General features: G+C 44.0%; 1 protein-coding gene across 1 annotated transcript in view; it reads right to left on the bottom strand.

Annotated features, from left to right (window-relative positions):
• Nucleotides 1–23,092, bottom strand: part of IL17RA (interleukin 17 receptor A) — a 786,505-nt gene that overhangs the window by 448,751 nt on the left and 314,662 nt on the right. Inside the window, exon 5 of the mRNA XM_044087525.1 lies at nt 15,372–15,496. Coding sequence (XP_043943460.1) covers nt 15,372–15,496 — 125 coding nt within the window. The remainder of the gene's footprint in view (nt 1–15,371; nt 15,497–23,092) is intronic.

The following is a 23,092-nucleotide window of genomic DNA, read 5'->3' as shown; positions in this document are numbered from 1 at the left end:
TCCTTATGGCATAAGTGCAGTAACCCTTGTGGGAGCTCCCCCCACACCCTGATAACTGCACAGAATCCCCACCCCTACCCCCATCCCAGGAGAGACACTATATGGCTTATTAGCATATGCCTCTACCCTGGACTGCTTCATTAACGTACAGCACAGTCAAGCAGCCTTTGTGCTAGAGCATTGTGCTGCACTGTGTTTGGGCTGTCTCTGAATTCAAAAGCATTACTGCAATGAATACACCTCATGTACCTTTATGAATCCCCCTTATATCTTTTATAACCTTTTATACCCTGAGAGATACTGAGCGTTGTTTACACTGTTAATTATGCATATAAATATAATTCCATATTTCCACAAATAAATAAAAATGGTACTGCTTAAAGTAGTCCAGCCATCCAACAATAATAATAATAATAATAATAATAATAATAATAATAATAATAATAATGATACCCATTTGTTAACCAGGAAGGCTCACTAGGTACACACCTTTCAAAAACATTTTCACATGAAGTTGCATTGAAAGAGAGGGATCGATGGGCAGACATGATGAAATGGCTGACAAATGAACCCTAACTGAGGAGTAAAGACAGGTCATAGGATAGTAACTCACACAAATAGTGCAGAAAGTACAGTTGTGTACATTTACCATAAATGTAGATGTTTGAGTGTATTCACTGTTGCAGTCATCACATTTGGGTTATCTGCTTGTAGGTAGCCCTCAGTCGGCCTGATTATCAACGTCTTGGGTCCTGCGTCAGTTGCTGTCTCATCTTCACTGACATCAGATAGTCAGTGGTATAAAGCATGCAGCCGACGCCATTACATCAGTTTTTCTTGGGCCAGATGCCAGGTGCCCCCATAATGGGAAGTAATTATATACAAGGTTACACCTCCAACGAGAAGCAAATACACCAGAAAGCTTTAAATATAGTAAACGAGAAGAGAGGTAAAGTCAATAGAAGTCAGGAGGCTGGAGGGAGGGTAACCAGGACTGCAACAGTGAATACACTCGAACATCTACATTTATGGTAAGTGTACACAACTGTACTATGTTCTTTGTGTTTCACTGTTGCAGTCATTACATTTGGGTAGATTCCCAAAGCTATGGAAGGCAGGAGGCAATTAGAGAGCATTAGGGCCAGCGATTAGGCCCTGCAAGACTGCAGTGGCAAAACCAGCTCTGGATTTAGAAAAAATTGGCATGTGGTAATGCTTGGTGAAAGTATGTACAGAACTCCAGGTAGCAGCTTCTAGGATGTCCCTGGTAGGGACAACTCTGAGAAAGGCTGTAGAAGTAGATGCAGCCCTGGTGGAATGGGGTCTTATCCCCTGTGGGGTAGGTTTTCCATGGTGCTTATAGCAGAAATGAATGCACTGGCCTATCCACTTAGAAATGGTTTGCTTTGAAATGGCCTTCCCCTCTACCCCTGCAGCACATGCAACCAGCAGCTGTTCAGATTTCCTGAGAGGATTAGTCCTGTCCAAGTAAAATCTAAGTTGTCTGTACACGTCCAAGGAGTGCAATATTCGTTCCCCTTTGTTCTGCGGATTAGAAAAGAAGGTTGGCAAATGAATGGACTGATTAAGGGCCACACTGGATACCACCTTGGGCATAAAGGAAGGGTTGGTCCTGAGGGACGCCCTATCCGCATGAAAGATGAGGAAAGGCTCCACCGCCATGAGGGCCTGTAATTCAAATACCCTTCTAGCTGAAGTGATGGCTAGGAGGAAGTCTGTTTTCCAAGAAAGGAATTTTAACTCTGCAGTTGCAGCTGGCTCAAAGGGAGGTAGAGTGAGCTTTTCCAATACAAAGGTAAGGTCCCAGGATGGAGTAGGGGCTCCCCTGGGTGGTCTTACATTTTTGGCCCCTCTGCGGAATTGCTTCAGCAGTGGATGAGAGAAGAGGGGTGGCTCCGTAGAATAATGTGCTGAAATGGCTGAGGCATGGATTTTAATGGAAGAGAAGGAAAGATCCTTGGGTGACATCTCAGTTAAGTATTGTAGAATATGCTGTAAATTGGGCACTGTTGTGCCCATCCCCTGAGTTTGGCTCCAGGAACAGAATCTTTTCCACTTTTCAGCAAAGGATTTTCAAGTACTAGGTCTCCTTGCCTCCAGAATGACATTCATCACTTGCTTACTGAGGGATGGTAATGGAGAGCTCAGGTAATTAGCCAGGCTGCAAGGTTCAGGCTTTGAAGCTGGGGGTGCAGAATTTGGCCCTCCTGCTGGAACAGCAGGGAAGGGGTCTGAGGCAGGTGCCATGGTTCCAGCAGTGACACTGCGCAAGAGGGGGTACCAGTGTTGGCATGGCCAGTCTGGTGCAATGAGTATTGTCCTTGGTTTGTCCTGTTTGATCTTTAGTAGAACTTTGGAGAGGAGAGGCAGAGGGGGAAAGGCATAAACTGATAGGTTTTTCCAGGTGAAAGACAGGGCATCCACTTTCCAAGCTTGTCTGTGGGGAGTCCTTGTGCAGGATTTGTCCAATTGGTAGTTCTGATGGTGAGGCAAACAGGTCTATCTCTGGGCTCCCCCATTTGTTTCTCAAAATGTTGAATATCTTTGGTTCCAGTTTCCACTTGTGTGGGTCCATGAGATTTCTGCTTAGGTCTGCCAGTGTATTTAGCTTGCCTGACAGGAACTGAGCTTGTAGGTGCATTTGGTAGCTCAAGGCTGTGTTCCACAGAGCCATGGCTAGTCTGCAGACAGGGTATGAGTGGGTTCCCCCCTGCTTGTTTATGTACCACATGACAGTGGTGTCCATCCTTACCAATAATTTCCCTGGAAGAATGTGGTCCTTGAAGGCTGTCAGAGCATTCTGGTACAGCTAACATTTCTTTTTGATTGATATGCAGGTGCATTTGACTCAGGTTCCATTTGCCCTGAATGTGCTGCCCTGGCAAGTGAGCCCCCCATGCATAGTCTGATGCCTCTGTTGTTAGGGTTTGGGCGGCAGGGGGTAGAGTGAATGGCAGTCCCTTGTTGTGGCGGCAGGCCTCTGCCCACCAAAGGAACTCTGTTCTTACAAAAGGAATCATAGGAATCATTGATTCTAGGTCCTGAGAATGTTGACACCATAGGCTCTTTAGATACCATTGTAGTTTCCTCATATGCAATCTCACATATGGAATTAGTAGAATGCAAGAGGCCATGAACCCCAGGGCTTGCAGTATTTTCCTTGCAGATAACTGGGTCTTTGTGGCCAGTAGTTTGAAGTAGGCTGTCAAATAAACTTGTTTCTCTGGCGTGAGGTAGGCCATCTGGGAAGTTGTATTCAAGCTTGCTCCCAGGAATACAATTTGTTGGCAGGGTACTAGGTGTGATTTCTTTTCGTTTGTACCCAAACGAAGTTAGTAGTTTCTTTACAAATGCCAAATAATTTAATAGTATGTCCTGGCTTTCTGCCGGAATTAGACAATCGTCCAAGTATGGGTATATCTGAATATTTCTTTGCCTGCAGAATGCAATGACTGGAGCTAGGCATTTTGTGAATACCCTGGGCGCAGTAGATGAGCCAAAGGACAGTGCAGAGAACTGATAGTACATGTAGCCTGCTCTGAAGCGTAGGTATTTTCTGCAAGATTCCCTTATTGGGATGTACAGGTAAGCTTCTTTTAAATCCAATGTTGCCAACCAGGCATTTTTGCCTAGCATGGGAAGCAGCTGATGAAGAGTTAGCATTTTGAATTTTGGGATTACCAAAAAAGTGTTTAGGATAGACAGATACAGGATAGGACGCCAGGAACTGTCTTTTCTGGTTACCAGGAAAAGTCTTGAGTAAAATTTTATTTATTTATTTTACATTTGCTTACCGGGATAGTCCGAATGGATACATGTCCATTTTCAGAGGAGGCCCTGGGAGAAATGCTCCACATAGAAAAACTTACACAGATTACACAGAAGTTAGCAAACAATTATAAAAACAAAGTGATTATATACAATGGGTTAGTAGTTTTCACTAAACAACTTTTCCCCATTCCTCTTCTGGAACAGGCTGAATAGCCCTGATACTTAGAAGAGAGAAAACCTGCTTTTGAGCCTCTGCCCACTGATTTGGGGGTAGGTCCGGCCAACCTTTTGGGGTTGGTAAGGAGTGGAAGTGGAATCTGTATCCTTGGGAAACTATATTTAAAACCCATTTGTCTTGGGTAATGAGTTCCCAGTTTTTTGCATGCAGGGCGATCGTTCCCCCTAAAGGAACAGTCAGTTGAGCAGGGCTTGGAAGGTTTAAGGTTAAGTCATTGTGACAGTTTACCATAGGGGGGGGGGGTGTCTTACTACTTCCAGCTTTGGAAGTGGGAGCCCCCCACTGCTTAGGCCTGTGAGTACCTTGAGACTGAAGTCTGAGTGGTTTGCTGGTTCTGGGTTTGGACTGAGAAGGCCTGGAAGAGACAGGAAATGACCAATTCTTAGAAGGCCAGTGCCTGCTAAATCTGTGAGGCTGTACTTGCAGAAAATCTTAAAAAGTTTGCATAGATTTAACTTTTTCCTCCATCTTTTTAAGTACTTCTGCTTTGTTGCCAAACAGGCGGTCTTGGTTTAAAGGGAGCATTCAGTAATTAAGCTTTAACATGACCTGGCAAATTTTGCTCCTTAAGCCAAGCATGCCTTCTAAGTACAGACCCAGTGACAGCAGCCCTGCAAGATGCCTCTAATGAATCAAAACCACATTGCAAAGTATGTTTACCAACTTGTTCAGCAGACTGCATTAAATCCTGTAATTCTTTATTTTCAGCACAGTCAGGAATCAACATCATTTTCTGTTTAAGTAATCCAATAATATGCTGCTGATACTTTAACATATGAAAATGGCAGTTTAATGCCCTAATGGTCAAAGTAGCAGAAGTGTATACTTTTTTTACCCCATCTGTCCAGGGCCCTGGAATCTCTATCACAGGGGGTAGGGTTTTTGGCAGAAGTAGCCTTAATGCCTTTGGGTCCTTGTGAAATTATCTCAGGATCTGCAGTAGATTCTTAAAGAGGAAATTGTGAGAGTCAGGGACTCTGTAATTCCTGCCAGGTTTCCTGGGAGCCAGAGGTAAAGTGTCTGGGGCCAGGCTAGATTCCAAGAAGGCATCATCTACAATGTCCAATACAGAAGGGATAGCTAAAGGCCTGTGCTGAGGTAGGAGTAAGAATTCCCTAAGCCTCTTTTTGGAGTCAGAGTAATCCTGGCTTTCCCAGCGGAAATGCTCCCTAAGAGTATGCAAAGTTTCACCAAAAGAGAAATCTTCTGGAGGGGAAGCAGAGGGAATGGAGTCCTCTGCATCAAAATCCTCATAGGTAGATAAGGGCAAATCTGGTCATCAGAAGAAACAGATATTTCAGAATCCTGATCAGAAGAATCAGAAGGAAAATCAGTTCTAGGTCTCTTAGAGGGAGAAGGGTGGCTTCCCCTGATTACAGTAATAAGGTCTTCAGCCATTCTTATCATTTGTTTTTTAGGCATAGGGGCCTGACCATGTGGTCTGGGTGTCGGTTTTCTAGGAGTGGATCGAGTTTTAGGCCTTGAAGAAGATGGCGTTGGTTTAATATGTAAGTCAGTAGGCCTGAATACACCCTCAGAAGCTGGTGCCTGCACAGCGGGTCCGGACCCATCCAAGGTAGAGACATCCGCAGGTTCCATAGTTGAAGAAGCATCTCGTGGCATACCAGACTCCGAATAGGTCTCAATAGAGGCCTGCAAATCTGAAGTAGTGGGTATCAGGGGCTGCGAAAGTGCCTCACTGAGTACCGGCGAACTGGCGACTAGCTTAACGGAAGCGTCATCGGCAGCTTTGGAACTATGCGGTCTGTCTCTGTCTTTATCTTTACGTTTTTTCCAGAATGTCAGTAGTCGGGTGGCTTACCAAAGCCATTTCTGGATAATTGAACCACCAACGAATAGTTCGAGGATTGAATAAGACACAAAACCATCAGCGAGGGATGTCATGGTCTGGGCCTAAGCAAGGAATGCAGTACGAATGAAAATCTTTGTGAGGTATTTGCTTTCCACAAGTAATACAAATGTTAACTTTTACTGACATCAGTTTATAGCAAGAAAAAGGATCCCCAACGGGGTACTTAGCTTTGTTGAAGACTTCGGATCTGAAACTCAAAAATGAAAATTTCAGGAGTCGGCCGACCGGCACTTGCGAACTGCTTCTGCTTCGGGCACCGTATGGCAAGAAAGACTGATGTAATGGCATCGGCTGCATGCTTTATACCCCTTACTACCTGACATCACGGAAGATGAGACAGCAACCGACGCAGGACCCAAGACTTTGATAATCAGGCTGACTGAGGGCTACCTGCAAGCAGATAACCCCAAATGTAATGACTGCAACAGTGAAACACAAACATCTAGAGAAACAGTAGCCTGGATATGTGTTGGTTCCTTTCTTGGCAGCAACTAGAAAACCTTTTTCAATTTACTAATATATTAAATTGCTGCACATCCTTCGGGAAAAAGGAGCACAATTCTATCACCAAGGTAGCCAGTTGCAGTTTTTTGAGGCCAGGATGTATCAAAACTTTTAGTTATGTACTCACCATAACTTTAGATGTTTGGGATCCATCTCGCCTACATTCAGTACTGATGGGCTCGGAGCCGATCCTCGGCTCCGACTCGGCACGCTATGCTATAGAGCGAAGCCTCTTATTGGCTGAGCTATTCTCTATCGCAGGATGCACCACCACTAATCCCCCAGATCTTGTTTGTCCGCATTCATGCACACACACATAACTTGTTTATATAACATTGCCAGATGTTTCAAGATGAAACAATAGAATTGGACCGTCCGATCTCTTCTGATCTCCAAGGCAGGGGAAGGAGGGTGGGTTATTGAATGTAGGCGAGATGGATCCCAAACATCTAAAGTTATGGTGAGTACATAACTAAAAGATGTTATGTGATCCTATCTCGCCTACATTCAGTACTGATGGGACAGCGTCCCTAGCACCTAAATCCTGGGTGGCTCACTGGAAAACACTCCTGAGCACTGTGGAACCAAATGAAGCTTGCCCCCGAGATGCCACATCCAATTTGTAGTGGGAAATGAAAGTGTGCGGGGAAGACCACGTAGCCGCAGCACAAATGTCACTAATTGCAAGCTTAGAATGGAATGCTATTGAAGTGGCCATAGCTCTTGTAGAGTGAGCTTTGACAGAGGTCGTAACTCTTTATTAGAAGAGGAATAAGCTTGACTAATACAGTCCCTGATCCATTTGGCAATAGTGACCTTTGTGATGGCTTTGCCCAATTTATTATCCGAAAAGGACACAAACAATTGATCTGTTTTCCTTGTTTGTTTGGTCCTGTCTAAATAAAACCGCAATTGCCTGTGGACATCCAATGTGTGGAATATGTATTCAGCTTTGTTTGAGTACTTTGGAAAGAAAACTGGAAGTTCTAATGACTGTTGTAGGCAAATACTGGAACAAACTTTATGGACAAAGGATGGATTAGGCCTGAGAGATACTCTATCTTTGTGAAAAACCAGGTACGGTGGTTTTACAGATAGAGCTTGAAGCTCTGAAACCCTTCTGGCAGAAGTAATCGCGACCAGAAAAGCAGTTTTCCAAGATAGAAATTTCAAATCACACGTTGCTGCCAGTTCGAAGGGGGAGGAGGTTAAGGCACATAACACCACATCGAGATCCCATGGAGGAGCAGGATGAGAAACTGGAGGTCGTAAAAGCGCAGCACCTTTCATGAAGGTCTTACACAATCTGTTGCTCATTAAAGATGGGTTTATAGATTCATGAAAATTGGAAATAGCTGCCAATTGGACCTTGATGGTAGAGACTGAAGAACCTTGATTGAATAGGGAAGTTAGAAATTTTAGGACTTCCGATACAGGAATAGTGATGGGATCCAGACCCCGGAGTTGAGCCCAAACAGCAAATCTCTTCCATTTGCTAGTATATAATTTCTTAGTGGCAGACTTGTGGGCCGAAGATAAGATATATATGACTTCCGGGTCTAAGGTATGATTCCTGACTATAATCGGAAGAGGAGGAGCCAAGCTGTTAACTTCAAAGTGTGAAGGGACTGGTGGAGTAGTCCCGACTGATGAATTAATAGGTCTGGGATCTGATCCAGGAACCATGGACCGTCCAGTGCATATTTCCGAAGATAGGGGAACCATACCTGACGAGGCCAGTAAGGAGCAACTAAGATCATTTTGCTCCCCAAGTGAGACGCCTTTTGGATCACTCTGGGAAGGAGGGGAACTGGGGGGAAGGCATATAGCAAGCCGGTGGGCCAAGGATGGGCTAGTGCGTCCATAGGGCTCTTCCCCGGAGCTGGAGTGAGGGAGAAGAACTTTTTGCACTTCACGTTCAGCGGGGTTGCGAAGAGGTCGCAACAAGGAATTCCCCATTTGTTGAAAATCTGAGTTGCCACTGTATTGTTCAGAGACCACTCGTGAGGAGAGAGGATAGTTCTGCTCAGTCTGTCGGCTATCACATTGGATTTGCCAGGGATATGAGTTGCTATCAGAAAACGTCTGGTCGCCACTGCCCATTCCCATACTCTCATGGCCTCTCTGCAAAGAGGGTAGGATCTGGTTCCTCCCTGCTTGTTCAGGTACCAGACCACTGACATGTTGTCGGAGTGAACGGCAATCATGCCCTGAGGGAGGTAATCGTGGAGGGCTTGTAGAGATAGAAGCACCGCCCTCATTTTCAAAATGTTGATATGAAGAAGACTCTCTTCTGAATGCCATTTGCCTTGGACTGACCTGCCCAGGAAATGCCCCCCCACCCCATCTGGGAGGCGTCCGTAGTCAACGTGGCCATAGGAGGAGGTGGAACGAAGGGTCGACCCTGATCCAGATTGGAGGGCACCAGCCACCAGCGAAGGTCCCGTTTGCAGGTTTCCGTGATCCGTATGAGGTGACTGAGAGGGAGATCCTGAAAGGACCACTGTGTCGAAAGAAGCCACTGGAGAATTCTCATATGCAACCTTGCTAGGGGGACTAGAAGAACAGTGGCCGACATAGATCCCAATAGTTGCAGGACCATTCTGGCTGGAGCTTTGGATCTGAGAAGCAAGGCTCGAACTTGAGCCTGTATGGTTTGTATCATTTCTGTAGGAAGATAGACCCGCGTTCGGTTTGAGTCTATCTCTACTCCGATGAATCTTATGCGTTGAGATGGCAGCAACACAGACTTTGGCCAATTGAAGGTGATTCCAAGGGAAGTGCCCAGTGATATTGTGGCTTGTAGGTTCTACAATAGTAGACGCCTGGAGGTGGCAGTTAGGAGCCAGTCGTCCAGATACGGAAACACCTGGAATCCTAGACTCCTCAGGTGAGCAGTCACGACCGCCAAACATTTGGTGAACACCCTGGGGGCTGTGGTGAGACCAAAGAGCAGCGCGCGGAACTGAAAATGACTGTCTCCTAGGCTGAAGCGCAAATGTCTCCTGGACGCCTGATCTACCATGATGTGGTAATAAGCGTCCTTGAGATCTATGGAGCACATCCAAACACCCTTCTCCAGCAGTGGGAGAATGGATTGTAAGGTGACCATTCGGAACTTGGACTTTTTGACTGAACGATTTAGAATGCTGAGATCCAAAATGGGCCTCAAGTCCCCGGTCTTTTTTGGCACCAAAAAGAATCTTGAGTAAGTCCGTAACCCGATCTGGTCTGCGGGGACCGGTTGGATGACTCCTTTTTGAAGCAGCTTTGAGACTTCTAAGGCTGCAATTTCCCGTTGACTGGGTGGCGGGTCCGGGATTTTCTTGGACGGAGGTGGGGAGTGAGAAAAGGGGATGGCGTAACCTCCGGCGATAATTCGAAGCACCCATCGGTCCTGAGTGATACCTTCCCAGGCTTTTAGGTGCCTCGAAAGCGACCCCGACTGGCTCCGGAGCTGCACAGTCGGGCAATCCCTCAGGGATTGTGAAAGGTTGAAGAGCCACGAAAGGACTCGCGGTCTCCAGTGTTGTGGGGGCCTCTGCCACCTCTGGGACGGCGTCTTCCAGAAAAATTTCCCCCTCCTCTGCCTCTAGAAGGGGGATCGTCCTGCTGTGAGGGATAAGACTTCTGGGATCTACGGAACCACATTTTCCCTCCTCTTTTAGCCTTGGGATAAGGCCAAAAGGGAGTGGAAAATCGTGCCCCTACGGCAGTCAAAGTCTTACCTTCTTGCTCGCAGCGGGTCAATGTGTCCTTTACCTTGGGTCCAAACAAAGAGGACCCATCAAAGGGAGCGTCGGCAAAAGAAGAGTTGAAGGCTTCCGCAAAATGACACAGGCGGAGCCAGACTCGCCTCCATAGAGCAATACCCGTACCCGCCGCTCTACTCGCCCCCTCGGCCGCATATGAAATGAGCCTCATGGACGAGTTTGATATCGATGACAGCGTAGCCAACTGAGAGCCAACCGTCTGGGCCAGCTGCTCAGGTAGGTTACCCAAGAGGGTATCTGAAAGCTCCTTGATCAGATCCCTCTGAAACCTGGTGAAGTGCGTTAAATAGTTCAGGGACCTTAAGGTAAAGGCCGCTGAACTGAGGGTGCGCTTCCTGTACCGATCCATGCTCCTAGACTCCTTATTAGGAGGATGGACGGACATCGAAGCCTCTGCTACATCTTGTTGGGTAGCAGATGCCACCACCAAGGCATCTACAGCCACACCTTTTGTCAAAAACTCCTTCTCTGGGGGTGCTGATAGGAACTTATTTGGGCGAGCAGGCACCGGTTCCACAGAGTCTGGATGTTCCCACGGCCTTCGACAGATCAAATCTAGGAGCTCATCAAAGGGCGGAGACAGCCAGGAGGCGGAGGGCTGAGCCCCGAAGGCCTTAAGGAACACCGACTCGTCAGCAGAAGGGGGTTTGGAATGCCAGCCGCCTCGTTGTTTGAGGGCTTCCAGGATGTCTGCAAAGGAGACATCATCTGAGGACGACTTAGGGGACCCCTCTGCATCATCAAGATCAGTGTCTGACGTGAGAGACCCATCGGGGGAGTCAACGTGCTTCCTCTTGCACGATCTTTTCCTTGGGGGTTCCTCTGAAGAAGCTTCAGAGGGACCTCCAGGAGAGGGGGAACCCCCAGTGGGGGTGACCTCAGGCCCCGGGGCTCCGCTGTCTTAGGACAGGGGGACTGCCAAAGACCCAGTCTCCATATGTAGGGAAGGTGCTGGTGAGACCGTGGAGGTAGCCAAAGAAGATTTGGCTAACGCACTCCTCATGGCCCTGAAGGCCGGACCACCAGAATCCTGGGAAGGTCCAACCCCCGTGGCCACAATGGTAGACGGTACCCCCGCAGCCGACGCACCGAGAGGAAGGCTTGGGACCGAAAACATCAGTCCCGAAGCGTCCCCCCCGGGGCCGACAGAGGAGGTCCGTGTACCGAACTCTGACTTGAGAGCCGGGGTTGGAGTAAGGGTCGGGGCCGACCCAAAAACCTCCATCGGCTCCACCAGCACCGGCTCCAACGGTGCCGAGGCTGTTGGAGGAGGAACCACAACTACAGGGTGGGCCATCGGCTCCGAAGCCAAATGGGCTGGAGCCGAAACTAATTTTTGGAACACAGGAGACTGAAAGAGTCTTAGGAGCACCCTGTCGATGTCCGAATCAGACATCTTGGAAGATCTTGATGAAACCGATCGGGTCCGAACCGACTTCTCCATCGGCTCCAAAGGACTGGGGGACCGGCTCCGAATGGACTCAACCAATATTGGTGCCAAGGAAGATCCCAAAACAATTTCCCTCGGTGCCGAGGAGGGCTTCGGCGCCAAAGGGGAAAAGTCTGAGCCGGCAACCCTCATCGGCTCCAAAATCAGTGGAGCCGATTAAGGTGACCCGCCTCTCGAAGCCCCAGTCATCGGCTCCGAAACCAGAGGAGTCGAGACTGGGGGCATCGAGGCAGACCGTTCCGCCCTCGGCTCCGAAGTCCGTGGAGCCGATGGAGAAGCCTGCCTGGATTTCTTAGTAGTCGGTTCCAACGGGCTGGTCGGAGCCGACGCTTTCTTTTCTTAGTCGGAGAGGATAAGGAAGATAAGGCCTCCTCGAAGGAGGGTTTAATCAGCCCTTTCAGGATTAATTTATTCTTCCTCTCTTGGAGGACCCTAGAGGAAAAGGTGTGACACACGCTGCAGGACTCCTGTAAGTGCTTGGCGCCTAAACAGTATACACACGAGGAGTGGTCATCAGTTATAGACATTTTATAACTGCACCTCGTGCACTTCTTGAACCCTGAGGGTCTATGTTCTTTAGACATAATGTCTCTGAAACAGTCACTATAAAAGTGGACAAAATCAGTATTTAGTCAGAAAAAAACAGAGATTTTAAACAACAATAAAAGGTTTTTTTTTTTTTTTTTTTTTTTTTTAAACGATAACTACCAGTACAATACAATTATCACAAACAGTAAAGAGGAGGGCCAAGAACCCTCTAACTTAAACAGGTACTTGACCTCCTAAAAAAAATAGAAACTTGCTAATGAATAGGGGAAGGCCCCTCTAACTTAAACGGGAAACCTTTCCCTAAACAAACACACAAATTTACTTCAAAAAACACTCGTATAACAACAATAGCTGTTAAAACAGCTTTTGGGTAAGAAATAGAGAATTTCCTGACAGGAAACTTTAGAAAAAAACAGCACTTAGCTCAGCCAAGTTTGAGACCACGTCCTAGTTTGTAAGCGGCAAACGAGATCTGGAGGATTAGTGGTGGTGCATCCTGGGATAGAGAATAGCTCAGCCAATAAGAGGCTTCGCTCTATAGCATAGCGTGCCGAGTCGGAGCCGAGGATCGGCTCCGAGCCCATCAGTACTGAATGTAGGCGAGATAGGATCACATAACATCACCCATGTTCTTCTTGCGTGAGTTGATCCAGTCTGTGGATGCTTTTGGTAATTGACTCTGACCATTTCCAAAGGAAAGGAGAACCACTGTTGTATGCATATATCTGTGATCATATAATCTCAGAGAAAAGGAAGAAAGGGAGACAAAACTGAAACTCACCTTCTTGCTCTTCTACAAGTTTCACATCAAATTAAACTAACCTGGATATCTTCCAGTTACAATGTTCCAAGTGTTGCATAACTGTATGTTGACAAACAGTATAGATACTAAATGTTGTTTACAGCACTGCTATGGTATAACAGTACAAAAAATTACCACGATAAACACAGTTTCTTTTTACAAATATATGAACTTTACAAGGCAGCTGCAAACTGTAAAATAACTGTGCACAGACTTAAAAGGTCTTCAGTATCACAGCAAATCATACAAATCAGAAGGCTAAAATATGTAAAGATTTAGAAAACCAGTACAGTTTATATGAAATGAATTATCTTTTGTTAAGAATAATTTTGAACTAGGGGCTCCAATACTGATAAGAGGGAAAAGAAAGAATCATTATGAACTTTCACCAGGCACTCTACCATATAAACACGGGGACAGGTTCTAAAAGACTTGCTCTTGCTGTGCTGCTCCATTGTAATTATTTTCTACAAAACGTTACATAATAGTATCCTTTGGTAAAACGACCACCCCTGCAAATTATTAGATTGAGAATACACCCTCTAAGAGTAGACCCAGTAGTGCAGGGATTTGTGAACACATATAGTTAGCAATTTGGTCTTTGACTATCATGTGTCTACAGTAGTAAGAAAATTATTTCAGATTGCACAGCTTATAATCAAGAGTATGACATCCAGGTAGAAATATGTCATCATTTCTTTGTATTTTGTCCTCAGTAACACCAATCATCACGTACAATGCACCCTCAGGCATGTACCCGACCAGGCATATGCAATAACTAGTGTGACTGCAGAGGTTCCTCACACAAAGAATGCACGGTAGACAAAACATGTACTAAGCAGACCACCTCAAAGCACTGACTTATACTCAGTCCCCTACAGACTGCTGGAAGGCAACCTATGCCTGCCATACAAAGCATCCTCTGATTCAGCCTTAATGGACCTGTTGCACATCCAGAAACAAATTGCACCAGAATCTCTGGATCCAGGGACCAAAACTTAGCCTGCAATATAAAATGTACATGATGAAGGAACAGATATGTGCTTCAGAGACTAACCCTTCTCTGGAAGAGACTTCTCATCCACGTGAAGCCAAGTTTTTCCCTGCACTTATTCAAGTGAAATTTGGATAAGTGTATGGGGAACTGCAAATTTACCCATTTAGCACTTATGACTCTATTATATTAATAGAGATGAGGTTTGTACATGCTCCACCACTCATTTTCAAGTTTATACACCCTCCACATAACTTATGGGGCTAATGTCTTTCTAATCTTCTGGGAAGCATGTTTAGGCTTAAAAAATGCCCTTTATGGTGGCTAGCTAGCCTAGTATTCTCTTGTGACCCCATGATTGTACAGGAGTAACTCACATCTACTGAAAGTTCATTAATTAACTCATTCATTCTCCAAATACCCACGTAATCTAATGCACAGTCACAGGAAGTGACAGCCTATCCTGGCATTCAAAGGGTACAAGGCAAAGATAGCAATCCTATGTGGGGTGCCAGTACATTTGTAGGAGGCACACACACTCACTCCCACACACACTAGACACACATCTGCATGCAGTTTGGAGGCTTACCAAATCATGTACGCCATGGCTTTAGGATATGAGGGAAAGCCAAAGCACCTGATGAAAACCCACTTGTTCACAGGAAGGATTTGCAGACCCAACACAGATTCCACTCCAGTTAACACCCAGACTGGAGAACTAAGAGCTGTGAGACACCAATGCTTGTTATTTAGAATACCCAATGTAAATCTCATGTGCATTTTTATTAGTGTTCTATTTTTATAAATGCATTAATACATTCTGAAGTGGAAAAGAGCACACCCATGTGCAAAAAGCAAGGAGACCATCACAATGTATCCTTATTAATATGTAATTCAATCCGCATTGTGCATTTTTGCTTACCATACTTAATTCTAATGTTACTCCTACTCATACATATTTAACAATACAGATTTACAGAGATCTTCCTAATCTTGTTTTGATATTTTATCAAACATTATACTACAAAGGACAATACAACAGTAATCCAAAGCTGTCATGTTCTTCATGATATGTAGATTCACTGCAAATGAATAAATGTGATCTGCTTTACTTCTGTATTATGACATAAATATTCAATGGTGTGCCTGATTTTGACATTTTTTCAATACAGTGTTCCAATTTTCCCCTCTCCGGCTGTGACTATTCTTAATAAATCTTGATTGTTTAAAAAAGACCACTATTTTTCAAAGCTGTGGCACTGTATTTTTTCTGAATTATGGATGGGAAGGGGGTAGGGGTGGCATGTCCTGTATTAAGTAAACGACAGGCCCTGTAAAGTTCTTATGTTGCATCAAATACTGCAGTGCAATTCAGAAAGTTTAATTTGCTACTTACCGACTTTTGGTAAGGATTCAGCTGTGTTTTAATTCCGTTTGTGAAATTATAAATGACACATGAATGTTCCTGCGTGTTGTGTTTTAGCACTGAAATCTCAGACCCATATGCATAACTAATGCTTGCTGAAGGAAGAAAACAAAATAGTTAGTTAAACAGTAACTGTACCAAAAGACAGTGCAATAAACAGATCAGCATTCATCAACTTTTACAGCACTGGAACAGACAACAGCAACTGAGTAACATCATTATACAACTTGATTCTCCATTTTAGTCTGTTTATGAAAAAACAGACACATCCTTGCTTTATCAACTGATCTGCAACAGGTATTCCTCAATGGATACATGACTGGGTTTATCCTTTTTCTTTCCAATTCTGCACTTTTCTCTGAAGCTCCTATATTTAACTTACATTGGTAATTGCTATGATGCAATGTGAGCATAAGAAAAATACACCTGATCCCTGAGCTCACCAGTTTGCTTTAACCACTAAGCAAGCATAATTCTTGTAAATCAATGAGGAAAAAAAAAAACAAAGATAATTTGACATTTGCATTTTTTGCATGAAAGCATAAATGTATAGCTACTCCTCTTTCAGGAAACTCCAACAGCAGTCATTGGATGGAGTAGCTAACCAAGCACATGTGGACAGTGAGAGGCTATTTATGATACAACAAGGAGGATCCCCTCATAGGTCAACAGGTATGATAATAGCATACATATACACAGACACACACACACACACACACACACACACACACGTATGTGTGTGTGTGTCTATATATATTATATATATGTGTGTGTGTGTGTGTGTGTGTGTATTTTATATATATATATATATATATATATATATATATATATATATATATATATTTATCTATATCTATATATATATTGATATATATAAGCGTTCCCTTCAGAAACCCGAATGCTCACTTACCTGACTTCCAAAAAGCCGAGACAAAAAGGCCAACGACTGCACAACACCGCATCCCGGATCACCGACTTTCCACTCCAGGTAAGTAACTGCTAGGCCATCCTGTTGAACTTTGCCCCTTACCCTCACGGTAGTGCGATCTCAGAGTTGGAATACTCAGTTGGGGGGTGCAGCCCCCCCACACGGGTGGGTTTGCTTTCCTCTGCGTTTAAATTTTTGCTAGGATGGCCAAGTGGTTACTTACCTGGAGTGTAAAGCTCTACACAGATGAAGGCAGTATTCTGAGATGGGTTCAAAAAGGACTCTTCCCAGCTGAAAGTTACTCAAAGTGACTGCAACCAAGAAAGCGTCCATTCCTGGGATGCCACAAAAGAGTGCACTGAAAGGGGCCACCCGCAGTCCATGGTCCAGGTTGGGGAACATAGCCAAAACCCTACAAAAATAATCTGAGTGCACACTAAAGACCACATGGCTACAAACTGGTACCCACGCAGGGTGAAATGATTGAACCTCCTGTACAGATCCAAAAAACTGATGTCCTAAAAGGGGACCATGACGTCCAACATCATCATCCAAATGCCCTGTGGCAAGAGGAGCATAAATTCCTCTCAAACAGTCACCATTCAGAACCAGAGATGGTGGATGCACCCAGTAAAGTCACTATGGCCTAGGATCAGGATGAGGTGAAACCAGGAATGGCACTTTTCTGGTATTTTTCCTGAACTATATGGAAATCAGGGCTACTGTCTGGTAGTCCAGACAGCATAATACAAACTCTTGTTTTTCTGTTTACCAGAACAAACTGAATGCCAGAGTTTGTAAAAACATTACTTCATTGGCCAATACTGGATTAAGAATGCTGTAGCATCACAGAACTATGAGTAAGGAGTGCTGAGAGCATTTTATCAAGTCATGTTTTTGTAAATTCATACTTTTGAAAAAGTCATTATAGAAGGGGAAAACAGTCGCTCACTCCTGCAGTTTAGCAGCTAACCAATTTAAACACTATGGAATACATGTAAAGAAGCATGTGTGTGATCGGCATTCCTCAAAATGTTTATGCAACACATTACTGGGCAACAGTTTTTATAAGTAAAGTGGGCTGGTGAGGACTGCAGCCTGGCTTGCGAAACATGGTGTTAAAAGCTCAGGGTAAAGGTTTCATGAGTCTGGTTTTTGAGCGCGTTGTTCTGGGTTTATTTGCTATTCTTCATTTTTACAGATGAAGTTGCAGAGTTCACACTTTACGTAGAAATATAGTAAAGAATGTCTTGTTTACCCTAGAATCAATTAAGCATGGACAATTAGCTGTGAATTAATTAACTATAAACACTAATCTAGTAAAAACCTTGTCTTTCAGTCCTCCAGTTTATAAATCACCCAAATCACACATGATGAACTGCCAAAGCTCCCCTTGAAGATGAACGGTCTCAGTATGCCATTTTGTGCAGGAGCATATCTGGGTTTACTGACCTAGCCACATCATCAGTGCAGTCAAAGTTACAATGGGATACATGGTAGCACACTGGGGAAGTTACAGGTAGAGTCCCGTCAACTTCTTACTTAAGTCCAGGCTTAAGGAGAAAAGAAGCTTCCCAGTGCCTTATCACCCGAGATATAAATCTGGGCAGGTGAGGCAAACAGGTGAGCAATATGAATTTCAGCATGGCAGGCCAGAATACACACTGCCAACCCTGTAAAAGGTTTTAGATCTCAAGCTTAAATAAGGTTTTAGACTCCTGAAGTAAGGAAGCAAATGTAATGGTCTCTGGGTCATCTGTTGGATTAAAGAAATTAAGCAGGCATCTGCCCTAGGATGCCTGATTATGACTGTTCCATTCAGTCACAGGCTTTCACAGGCCTGCCCACCTTCCTAAGAGCCACAGAAGCAGAATCCAAGTACATATATGGCATCCAAGATAACAAGATCCATGGAGGATGGATGGCCCAGAGCTTCTCCTCTAGATGCTCTTTAAGGTGCTCTTGAGAGAAAGAAATTACTGCAAGAAGCCAGTCCACTGAGGAACTGATAAACCACAAGACTTTTCCAAAGGTTGGATCATCCATTGGGTAGCTGTCGGAGGAGGGGGGAAGAGGAAGATGTATTTCTCATACCCAATGTGATTCTAAATTAACAGCCTCTGGGTCCCTTAGCATTTCATAAGAAGTTTAAGGGAAGAGAATCCAGTGGCCTCCCAGCAGCAGGGCAACATGAATGAGGTTGAGTATGCAAAATATGAATGCAGAGTGTTGGGTAACAGGTGCTGGCACTTGAGGACCTGCCTACTAGCAGTGATGCAGGGACTTGGAGAGGTCTGCACTGGGCCAAGTAGCATCAGGCCACAGTCCCTAAGGGTGTATTTCCTCCTACACATGGACAGGTCCCACAAGCATTCAGACAACTGTTTGAAGTCTACAACCTTGGATGCTAGCAAGGGAATATGTGGTGGGCCCTCTCTAAATTATGCCACTGAATTCTGAAGGGCTAACGGGGAAGTCTTGGAAGCTGAGCTACAGTTAAGTGACAAAAGGATGTGCTCTCAAGGACCATGCCACCTAAGGTCATGCTCCAGCTGATCAACCAAAAGGGCAGTGCTTACACCATAGAAAGCCCCATAAAAACAAGAGGCAAGGTGCACCTCATTTAGGCAGCTCACCATCTGCTGAAGTAGAGGACAGATGCAAGCTTAAGTCCTATCTAGTCAAGGGCAAGGTTTTGACATGCAGGGACTTGAATGTTGTTTGTCAAAAAGAGTTACCTCCCATATGGCAAGGTGGAGGCATACCCTCCATTCTTTAGCCTTTTGATGGTGTTCCTACAAATGGTGACTGCTTCAAACTCAGCACAGGACTCTCACCTCATAAATTTTTCCCAGTGCTGGGTCCTTAGAACCACACGGCTATGTAAGTGCCAAGACAGGCCATGTGTTTCTCTATCCTCTCACCATGGCTGGTGAAGCTGTACTGCTGGCACTAATGGCACTACTTCCTATCATGCTCCTCTCTCATGCGTCATACTTCCTATCATGCTCCTCTCTCATGCATCATACTCCTTATCATGCTCCACTCTCATGCGTCATACACTTCCTATCATGCCCCTCTCTCATGCATCATACCTCTTATCATGCCCCTCTCTCATGCATCATACTTATCATGCTCCTCTCTCATGCATCATACTCCTCTCTCATGCATCATACTTCCTATCATGCTCCTCTGTCATGCATCATACTCCTTATCATGCTCCTCTCTCATGCATCATACTTCCTATCATGCTCCTCTCTCATGCATCATACCTCTTTATCATGCCCCTCTCTCATGCATCATACTTATCATGCTCCTCTCTCATGCATCATACTCCTTATCATGCTCTTCTCTCATGCGTCATACTTCCTATCATGCTCTTCTCTCATGCGTCATACTTCCTATCATGCTCCTCTCTCATGCGTCATACTTCCTATCATGCTCTTCTCTCATGCGTCATACTTCCTATCATGCTCCTCTCTCATGCGTCATACTTCCTATCATGCTCCTCTCTCATGCGTCATACTTCCTATCATGCTCCTCTCTCATGCGTCATACTTCCTATCATGCTCCTCTCTCATGCGTCATACTTCCTATCATGCTCCTCTCTCATGCGTCATACTTCCTATCATGCTCCTCTCTCATGCGTCATACTTCCTATCATGCTCCTCTCTCATGCGTCATACTTTCTATCATGCTCCTCTCTCATGCGTCATACTTCCTATCATGCTCCTCTCTCATGCGTCATACTTCCTATCATGCTCCTCTCTCATGCGTCATACTTCCTATCATGCTCCTCTCTCATGCATCATACTTCCTATCATGCTCCTCTCTCATGCGTCATACTTCCTATCATGCTCCTCTCTCATGCATCAGTGCTGCACTTGGCACATTCTACAGTAATCATGCAAGCATTTCAAAGGCTTTACTGCTTTAGGTATCAAATGCAGGAACCTTCCCATGACACAAATCACAAGTGAGACCTAAACTACGTAAGTGTCAAATAAGAACTAGGGACACAGAGGGATAGGTCTGCAGTCTTTATGTGGTTTGTTTTATAATGACATGTACCAGTATAGGTCAAACCTGCCCTGAGCATAGGAGTTTCAGAAAAAAAAATGCTAAACTTGAATGGAAGACATTAAGAACTCAATCAACTGAGGAGGGTCCCTGGCATTACATGAACAAGATATTCATATCCAAAATGCATTCAGATCAAATTGATCATAGAATATTCTTACTTCAATGCTCCATGCTTTATGCTTAAACCACAAAGCCCCTCACAATTCTCTATAAACTATAACCTTTGACACCAAAAGCTACATACAGCACAATGGGGAAAGTTTAAGGATATAATCACACTGGCTGAAGGTCAATGTAGTTTAATTTACTTTGAAGTATCAAGTCCATGACAATACTATAACAAGATCTTTATATTTTCAAGAACAGATTCAAGCTGTAACCAGTGTTAAATCCGCATTTCATATATTGATAAGTGCAGAGACCTATATCACGTACTTCCCACAATGAATATTTCTTGGAATGAAATACTAAATAAAACCTGCTCAATGCATACTACAAGACAATTTTAAAATGTCATAAACATGATGCAATCCATCAGTGTTCTACTATGTGCTCTTTGCTGACATTTGGGACGGCATTTAGCTGGAATTTAGTAGTCATTATTCTTGAAGATTGTCCCTTCTATCATTCATTAATTCAGGTGACTCTGTCCTAACCCAAAAACTAAAAGACTTCAATGTTTTAGTAGGAATCACTTGAACCACAAGGACAAGAACCAAAAATAATAAAGGAAGTAGAAGTAAGCAGTCAAACTCCACAGGTACAAAAAGCAAAATTTATTGAGCGCTTTCATCTCCAAATACAAGACTTCTTCACAATAAGTCAACAGAACACAAACTTCCCTATATACACACACACAACCTCCTGCACAAGAATTAACTGAACACTAATCAAGTCCCCACCTTAATTGATATAAGTCACATAAAACAAAAATCCTGACTAAATTTCATGAAAACACCTCAAAAACTAAAATGTATTCATACTAATAATATTTTGACCTGAAAAATAACAATTTAGCCCATTGTATTCATGAAATAAAATCCTTATGATGACATGGGTCCACTTTGTAATTTCGAAATACTGAAATCTCGAATTTCAGTATTTCGAAATCACAAAGCCGAAAACCTAACCACAACTCACAAATTCGAAAACACACAACAGCGAAATTCAAAATCCCGTAATTACGCTACACATACAGTACACACATAAACACACACCAAACTCCCCCCCCCACAATCAAACAAATTAATCTAAACTACATATAAGCAGGGGGCCCCTGCGCCCCCCACACCCCCTACTTATATAGTTTAACTCTGAGATCGCACAAACAGAAACAAAAACAAAACTCGCATGCGCACACACACACACACACACACACACACACACACACACACACACACACACACACACACACACACACACCTACCTTACAGTACCTCAAACACACACATAACAGTCACAACACACACTTACACACACTAAACCCCTAACCAACGTACTTACACACATAGACTTACCAATATTAAACCCAAACATCCACATACTATACCAGCAGAAGCAGAAATTCAAAATATCCATGCTTCGGGATTTTGAGTTTTGCGCTTCTGCCGGTTTCAGAAATGTGAGTATGCGGCTTTTTAAGTTAGAAATACTGAAATTCGAGATTTCAGTATTTTGAATTTACAAAGTGGACCCGTTGACATACATTAAAACTGCTAAATGCAAAAAGCACATTTTTATTTCAGTAAGGGACAAAGTGTAATTCTATCATTGAGTCCAGGATAGCTGGAAGCATTCTATCTAACCTGCCACTTCATTTCTAAAAACTCAAGATAATCATCAGAGGGACCCCCTCTTGACCCAAAGTCTACATTATCAATCACACAAAACTTAAAAAGTGTGGTTAGGATACTCTCTAATATGCCTAAACAAGGCATTGTTTTCATTTTGTTTAGAATGTCATAACTATGCTGATGCACTCTCTGCTTAATGGCCCTCTTGGTCTTACCTACATAGAACCCTTCGCAGTTGCTGGCACATAACAACATAAACTACCCCCTTAGAGTAACAGAAATATTTTCTCCTTGGTTTTATTACTCCAAAATGGGGAATTCTGACCTGTTTTGCTTCCAACATAAACTTACACTGAGGGCACCTACCACACTTAGAGAAACCACCTTCCATAAAAGGTGTTTGAACTCTTTCCAACATACCTTTAAATGAAGTCTCCTTCTTATATACAATAGTAGGAGTGTTACCCAGCACAGTAATTAACTCTTGTTCAAGTGTAAATACATTTCAGTGTTTCAAAACAATATTACGGATGTCAAAAAAGTTTTATGTAAATGGTAACACTAAGGCCCTCTCAAAGCATTTTGTCCCATCCCGTCTCTGTTGCCCAAAAGAATACAGTAAACACCATCAGTTCTCTTGTTGACAACTTCGTCCATGATGTTTTTGACAAATTGTTCAGGATAGCCCCTTTTTGTTCACATCCCCAATAATACCATACATTCATCAGTAAATTTGTCGTTTTCCAACACCATTCTAGCTAGTCTCACGTATTGCCCTTTAACTAGGGCCTTCTTCTGATATATGGGATGCCAACTGTCATAATGGAAAAGCATGTTGGAATACATGGGCTTCCTATATAACACAGATGTATACTTTTTGTTGTAGT

The sequence above is a fragment of the Protopterus annectens genome, chromosome 11.part0 (assembly GCF_019279795.1).
Source record: "Protopterus annectens isolate FY-2018-M chromosome 11.part0, PAN1.0, whole genome shotgun sequence".
Classification (NCBI taxonomy): domain Eukaryota; kingdom Metazoa; phylum Chordata; order Ceratodontiformes; family Protopteridae; genus Protopterus; species Protopterus annectens.
The sequence above is the reverse complement of the archived record's forward strand: the minus strand, read 5'-3'. Positions and strand labels throughout refer to the sequence as shown.